The sequence below is a fragment of the Oncorhynchus clarkii genome, chromosome 12 (genome assembly GCF_045791955.1).
Source record: "Oncorhynchus clarkii lewisi isolate Uvic-CL-2024 chromosome 12, UVic_Ocla_1.0, whole genome shotgun sequence".
Classification (NCBI taxonomy): Eukaryota; Metazoa; Chordata; class Actinopteri; order Salmoniformes; family Salmonidae; genus Oncorhynchus; species Oncorhynchus clarkii.
The window spans coordinates 22,766,141-22,773,816 of NC_092158.1; the positions used below are offsets into that span (position 1 = coordinate 22,766,141).

Consider the following 7,676-nt stretch of genomic DNA (forward strand, 5'->3'; position numbering starts at 1 on the left):
CCTGCACTAGAGCGGTTGGCTGTAGTGCAGAGGGTCTGGTGTTGACAGAGAGGCAGAGGGTTCTCATTTAACTCCCTTGTCAATTAGCTGTCACTCAATCAGATTAATGCAGGCTCTGGTCATCTTGGGGTGGAGTGTAGGGAACAGCCCTCTGGAAACAATAGAGCCAGGTGCCACAGGGCTGGGGACTGTCATTTGAATAACTAATCATTATTCAATGGCCAGACCAACTGTTGCAGACAATGTGCACAGTGTACCCGACCCTACTCCACACTTTGGATATTGTGGGGGTGCCCCTGTGTATTTGTGATTCAGCCCAGTCCACCTGGTCATGCTGCTGCTCCAGTTTCAACTGTTCTGCCTGCGGCTATGGAACCCTGACCTGTTCACCAGCCCTGCTGTTTTTGACTCTCTCTCTCTCTACCGCACCTGCTGTCTCTAACTCTGAATGATCGGCTATGAAAAGTCAACTGATTTTTACTCCTGAGGTGCTGACCTGTTGCACCGTCTACAACCACTGTGATTATTATTATTTGACCCTGCTCGTCATCTATGATCGTTTGAACATCTTGGCCATGTTCTGTTATAATCTCCACCCGGCACAGCCAGAAGAGGACTTGCCACCCCTCAGAGCCTGGTTCCTCTCTAGGTTTCTTCTTGGGATCCTGCCTTTCTAGGGAGTTTTTCCTAGCCACTGTGCTTCAACATCTGCATTGCTTGCTGTTTGGGGTTTTAGGCTGGGTTTCTGTATAGCTTTTTGTGACATCGGCTGATGTAAAAAGCGCTTGATAAATACATTTAATTTATTAAATGGAGATGTGGCCACCGGATGTAACATTGCATAATTTTTTTTAGTATCTGGAACTGGAAAGTAACAGTCATTGAAATAAAAGGGTCAGTTGTGCAAATAGAGTTTGTAAAACTCTGTCCAAAAAGAAACTGAATCAGATTAGACATGCTATTCATGGGTTGCACCTTCGTCACTCGTTCGTGTCAACATTCTACCGATGCCGCAGCATATTGATGTCCGACGGAAGGTTAATGCTCAGTCTTTCTGAACGGGGGCTAGTGAATGTTTCGTCAAAATTACACTATAGTGGACTGGAAATACAATGACATTGCTAAAGTAGACACATAATTAGTAGAAAACAACATTGCCATCATTATGTTGTCATCAAGTTTACTTTAGAGAGATGGCAATGTTGCTGGCCGTGAGCTAGCAAGGTTTGACAGAAATAGCTAACAATGGTAACATTAGCTAGCTCAAATGTTGGTGCTCTCCCCTCAATCTTAGATAGCTAATTAAAGTTATACTGCATCTAAAGTCAATCTGGCGACGTAGCAAAGATGACAAAAGCTTGTCCTACTAAAAAATCTTGACTCCTTTTCTAATGCCATCGTGCTTCCAAGACATGGTAATGCACTTTAGACAGTCTTCATCAGCACCTATTGTCACTGCATTGAGTAGAATGCTCAGCTGGGCATCAGTCCTAAAATTAACATTCAAAACAATTTTGTGATGAAACATGGAATCCATGAATTCAGTTTCAGTAACTCAGGTCCCTTACAGTAGATGTTGAGCAGCTCCTTTGTCTGTCGCTCAGGCTGCTGCCCACTGAGCTGTCCCAGCAGAGTGAGGAGCTGCCAGGGGACCTGCAGTCTCTATCCTGGCTCACCACCGTGGACGTACACAGGCTGCAGCAGATGGCCACAGGCAGACTGGCCTTCAACAACACAGAACCCCAGAGCAGCCCACTGGAGCTTCACCCAGGTTCAGACCAGCACAGAAACATGAATACAGCACTAGGACATGACACCATTGTCCCTCCCCATAGCAACATGCAGAACAGTTATATTGGAATGAACTACATCAACAATCAAAATGGAAATGTAAGTACTCCAAAACCTTTCGTTTTTTTTGTTTTGTATTTGTGTTTGTCTTTGTTATTTTTAATCATCCATGTTCTTCCCTTCATATGAGTCTTTATCTTTCAGATGACAGGGTACCCAGGAAGTGGTATGCCTGCCTCAGAATACCAGTCCTCCCCAGCCCACTACTACCACTCCCCCCAGCAGGCCTATAGCCCAGCTCAGGCTGTCCAACAGGTAACATCCACAGAAATGTTAAGAAATGTTTCTGAACTCTAATGAACATAAGAGTTTATGACAGAGTGATGCATATAGTATTTCTCTGTATCTCTCTATAACTCGTAATTAATGCAAGGAGGGCCTAATAAGTTTATTGGTTTCATTTTTCCCAGCATTCCCCCAGGAGCCTATATAACGGCCCCTCCTACCATAGCCAAAACCTGTATGAGCAGCAAGCAGCAGGCATGAGCATCACCAACCCCCACAGCAACCAGGATCTCCTACAAGAACCTAATTCCTTCCCCAAACCTATCTACTCCTACAGGTAGGACACACTAACACATTAACTTGGTCAGTTTACATGACATTTAATCGGTACAGTTTTAACACAGTTCGTAAAGGACCTATCAAAAAAGAAGACACAATTAGAACTGAGCAAAAATTAAAATGGATGATATTTGACTGTTTTTGCCAGCTGCCTGATTGCTATGGCTCTGAAGAACAGCCGGACAGGCAGCCTCCCTGTCAGTGAGATCTACGGCTTCATGAAGGAGCACTTCCCTTACTTCAAGGTGAGGAGCAGGGAGATGCCTCTTTACACACATGAGATTATCTGGGCTCATGGAAGTTTGGGAACATCGGCAACAATGTTTTTATCAGTATGTGTTTAACTGATGGTCTACCTTACAGACGGCGCCTGACGGCTGGAAGAACTCTGTGAGACACAACCTGTCTCTGAACAAGTGCTTTCAAAAGGAAGAGAACAAGCAGGGAGGCTCCTCCTCCACTCGTAAGGGCTGTCTGTGGGCCCTCAACCCAGCCAAGATCAACAAGATGGAGGAAGAGATGCAGAAGTGGAAACGCAAGGACCTGACTGCCATCCGCCGCAGCATGGCCAACCCAGGTGAGGATGGTAGAGCAGACGAGAAAAGACTAGCCACATTGTGGCAATTAGCCATTCTAAAGAAAAAACAGCACATAATGCTTATGTACACTGAGTGTACAAAACATTAATGACACCTTCCTAATATTGAGTTGCACCCCCTTTTTCCCTAAGAGCAGCCTCAATTCGACGGGGCATGGACTCTACATGGTGTGAAAAGAAACCCACAGGGATGCTGGCCCATGTTGACTCCAGTGCTTCCCACAGTTCTGTCAAGTTGGCTGGATGTCCTTTGGGTGGTGGACCATTCTTGATACACACGGGAAACTGCTGAGCGTGTAAAACCCAGCTGCGTTGCACTTTTTGACACACGCCTGTGCACCTGGCACCTACTACCATTCCCCATTCAAAGGCACTAAAATCTTTTGTTTAGCCCATTCACACTCTGAATGTCACACATACACAAGATTTGTCTCAATTGTCTCAAGGCTTAAAAATCCTTCTTTAACCTGTCTCATCGCCTTCATCTACACTGATTGAAGTGGATTTAACAAGTGACATCAATAAGGGATCATATCTTTCACCGGGATTCAGCTGGTCAGTCTATGTCATGTAAAGAGCAGGTGTTCCTAATGTTTTGTACACTCAGTGTAAGCTCATTGTTTACTGCTAATGTTCATGTTTCTCAGATGAGCTGGACAGGCTGATCACAGACCGACCGGACGGCTGTCGGAGGAACCCTTGTGACCCCAGGATGACGTGTCTCCCTTCTAGCCCCTGTGGTTCCCCTCTGTCTGGGCTTCTGCAGACATCCCTCCCCTTCCATCTCCAGGCCCAGAATCCCACCATGCTAGGAGACCCCAGCTCCCCTGTTCCCGCCCGGACCCCTCCCCTCCACGCGGTCCCAGACTACTCCCACACCCCCTTCATCCAGCAGCAGCCCTACAGACAAGCCAACAGCCACAGTCTGTACAGCCTCCACCCTGACGTCACAGCAGATGTGGACGCTCTGGACCCTAGTATCATGGAGTTTGCCGGTGGGTTATTATGAATATCGGAGGGATATTACTGTATGTTTAAAATGAATAATGGCATATTTGTGGAACACCTTTATCAAAACAGATAGTCTTGAACATAACTGTTTTAATCCAAGGATGATTTGGTTAATGATCTGTTTTAACGGGTTATAATGTGTTTGTTTCTGTCTCTCAGGGAGCCTATGGGAGGGGGTGAGAGAGGAGGGCTTCAGCCTGGAGAGTATGTTTAACCACTCTCCTCTGTGCCTGTCTGACTCTGAGCTGCCTGGCCACACCACTGGACAGCCCCTGGTGGACCTACAGGTTTCAGGGCTGTACACCACCCTGGACCCGGCACCTGCTGTCCCCTTCTAGTACATCACCACCACAGAGGCCGCCCTGCTCTGGCTGACTGTGAAACACTGATATACAGTGTATTAAACACTGATATACACCAAGACAGACCACTACTGTTGAACCTGCATGTCCCCACACCTACTGTATGAGAATCCTGAACATTCTCCCACCTGACAGGATGTCTTGCCTCTTTCATGTCAATCAGAGATTTTTTTTTTTTTTTTACTGATTCCTGTTTCTCTACCAAAGCACTTAAGAAGCACCCAAATCAGCTAGCATAGACGTGTTTGATTGGGCCTGTCAGATTTTGAGAGTGATGAGGATACAGTGTTTTTGTGTGTGTAATGGTTTAGAGGTAAAATGCAATGCCACTTTATTTTTACAAGAGCTGGAGTCAATGTTGTGACGGTTGTCTTCTGTGAAGATATGTAAAAGATTGTCGGGGAAACTCATCTGTCATCTATTTCTTGTGGAGGAAAAGTCTTTACTAGCTTGTGCAAACAATCCTTTTTTTGTTACCAGATTTGATTGTGGTATTTTAGCTCAATAGTTTATTTGTAGTACTAAAGTCCTGCTAGGCAGGCATTATCTCAGAGTTTTCTGTTTTGTTCATTTGTATTTATTTACTTTGCTCTGTGTAAACTGTCTAACATGACTCTTAAAGCCATGCCTTACAACAATAATTGTATATTGTAATATAGAGGACTTTAACATGTTAATGTATTTTAGAAATACTAAACATTTTTAACTTAAGATTATTTATGTAAAGGTATTACAGACATGTTAAAAGCCTTAGCAGATTCACCTGTTTTAAACTGACAATAGACTCCTGTGCCTACAAGGTGTTTCTCTAACTGTAAACATTTTCAGAATAAATATTTTCAGATGCCAGATTTATTGCAGGTTTTTCAGTGTTATTCACTTATTCACACAATGCACACCGTGCTGCTGAACTAGAATTAAACGTGTGACACGAGCACCGTTTACTGTCAGTCTAGGGTATTACAACAAAGTGTTTATATTCATAGCCGTACTGTACCAGTGGTGACTGGTGGCACTTTAAATCAGAGGACGGGCTCATAGTAATAGGCTGGCAAGGATTGGAATAATTGGGACAGTATCAAACACACCCAGCACATGTCCATGTTTGATACCATTCAATTCCATTGACTCCATTCCAGCCATTATTATGAGCCGTCCTCCCCTCACCAGCCTCCTCTGTACTGTACATATCCTAAGTACCATTTGTAAAAGGTGTAATCCTAGCCTCAAATGTGTCCCGCACATTGAATATACACTGCTCAAAAAAATAAAGGGAACACTTAAACAACACAATGTAACTCCAAGTCAATCACACTTTTGTGAAATCAAACTGTCCACTTAGGAAGCAACACTGATTGACAATACATTTCACATGCCACCCCCAATAAAGGAGTGGTTCTGCAGGTGGGGACCACAGACCACTTCTCAGTTCCTATGCTTCCTGGCTGATGTTTTGGTCACTTTTGAATGCTGGCGGTGCTTTCACTCTAGTGGTAGCATGAGACGGAGTCTACAACCCACACAAGTGGCTCAGGTAGTGCAGCTCATCCAGGATGGCACATCAATGCGAGCTGTGGCAAGAAGGTTTGCTGTGTCTGTCAGCGTAGTGTCCAGAGCATGGAGGCACTACCAGGAGACAGTCCAGTACATCAGGAGACATGGAGGAGGCCGTAGGAGGGCAACAACCCAGCAGCAGGACTGCTAACTCCGCCTTTGTGCAAGGAGGAGCAGGAGGAGCACTGTCAGAGCCCTGCAAAATGACCTCCAGCAGGCCACAAATGTGCATGTGTCTGCTCAAACGGTCAGAAACAGACTCCATGAGGGTGGTTTGAGGGCCCGATGTCCACAGGTGGGGGTTGTGCTTACAGCCCAACACCGTGCAGGACGTTTGGCATTTGCCAGAGAACACCAAGATTGGCAAATTCGCCACTGGCGCCTTGTGCTCTTCACAGATGAAAGCAGGTTCACACTGAGCACGTGACAGTCTGGAGACGCCGTGGAGAACGTTCTGCTGCCTGCAACATCCTCCAGCATGACCGGTTTGGTGGTGGGTCAGTCATGGTGTGGGGTGGCATTTCTTTGGGGTGCCGCACAGCCCTCCATGTGCTCGCCAGAGGTAGCCTGACTGCCATTAGGTACCGAGATGAGATCCTCAGACCCCTTGTGAGACCATATGCTGGTGTCGTTGGCCCTGGGTTCCTCCTAATGCAAGACGATGCTAGACCTCATGTGGCTGGAGTGTGTCAGCAGTTCCTGCAATAGGAAGGCATTGATGCTATGGACTGGCCTGCCCGTTCCCCAGACCTGAATCCAATTGAGCACATCTGGGACATCATGTCTCGCTCCATCCACCAACGCCACGTTGCACCACAGACTGTTCAGGAGTTGGCGGATGCTTTAGTCCAGGTCTGGGAGGAGATCCCTCAGGAGACCATCCGCCACCTCATCAGGAGCATGCCCAGGCGTTGTAGGGAGGTCATACAGGCACGTGGAGGCCACACACACTGCTGAGCCTCATTTTGACTTGTTTTAAGGACATTACATCAAAGTTGGATCAGCCTGTAGTGTGGTTTTCCACTTTAATTTTGATTGTGACTCCAAGTCCAGACCTCCATGGGTTGATAAATTTGATTTCCATTGATAATTTTTGTGTGATTTTGTTGTCAGCACATTCAACTATGTAAAGAAAAAAGTATTTAATAAGAATATTTCATTCATTCAGATCTAGGATGTTATTTTAGTGTTCCCTTTATTTTTTTGAGCAGTGTATAATCTGTATGTAAACATAATGCATAATAATGACAATGGTACAATTAGGCAGTATGAGGCCAATGGTTTTAAGTTACTTGTCTTTTACATTCTTGTTCTTCCCTCTCCCAAATAGTTGTTTAGAATAGATGTAACTCATCCCCCACCTTCCCTGCAGGCTTTATTCCTATTGGATGACTGTAATTTGAGATACAAGATGCCCCAGCAGATTTAACCAACTCAACAACACGTGTTGTTGGCACCTCAGTGCTAGAAGTGTCACTACAGACCTCTTGGTTCGAATCCAGGCTGTATTACAACCGGCCGTGATTGGGAGTCCCATAGGGCGGCGCACAATTGGCCCGGCGTCGTCCGAGTTTGGCCGGTGTAGGCCATCATTGTAAATAAGAATTTGTTCTTAACTGACTTGTCTAGTTAAATAAAGGTTAAATAAAAATAAATAAAAAGCAGCCTCCGTTGGTTATGATAATGATGATTTGTGGCCACAGATGATTTGTTTCCGTTTCTACCGATGTGGTTAG

The 7,676-nt window shown here is 45.4% G+C and overlaps 1 protein-coding gene across 1 annotated transcript; it reads left to right on the forward strand.

Annotated features, from left to right (window-relative positions):
- Positions 1 to 1,023: 1,023 nt before the first annotated feature.
- LOC139422406 (forkhead box protein N4-like) lies at positions 1,024 to 4,956 on the forward strand. The gene is made up of 8 exons (XM_071173597.1): positions 1,024 to 1,037; positions 1,605 to 1,890; positions 1,996 to 2,106; positions 2,262 to 2,413; positions 2,564 to 2,660; positions 2,779 to 2,992; positions 3,661 to 4,008; positions 4,184 to 4,956. The coding sequence occupies exons 1-8, from the start codon at positions 1,024 to 1,026 to the stop codon at positions 4,360 to 4,362; spliced, it is 1,401 nt and encodes a 466-aa protein (XP_071029698.1). The 3' UTR covers positions 4,363 to 4,956.
- The last annotated feature ends 2,720 nt before the right edge of the window (positions 4,957 to 7,676 follow it).

Coding starts and splice junctions, on each gene's coding strand:
- LOC139422406 (XM_071173597.1), top strand. Junction 2,107..2,261: donor CAGCTCAGGCTGTCCAACAG/GTAACATCCACA, acceptor CATTTTTCCCAG/CATTCCCCCAGGAGCCTATA. Junction 2,414..2,563: donor AAACCTATCTACTCCTACAG/GTAGGACACACT, acceptor TGTTTTTGCCAG/CTGCCTGATTGCTATGGCTC.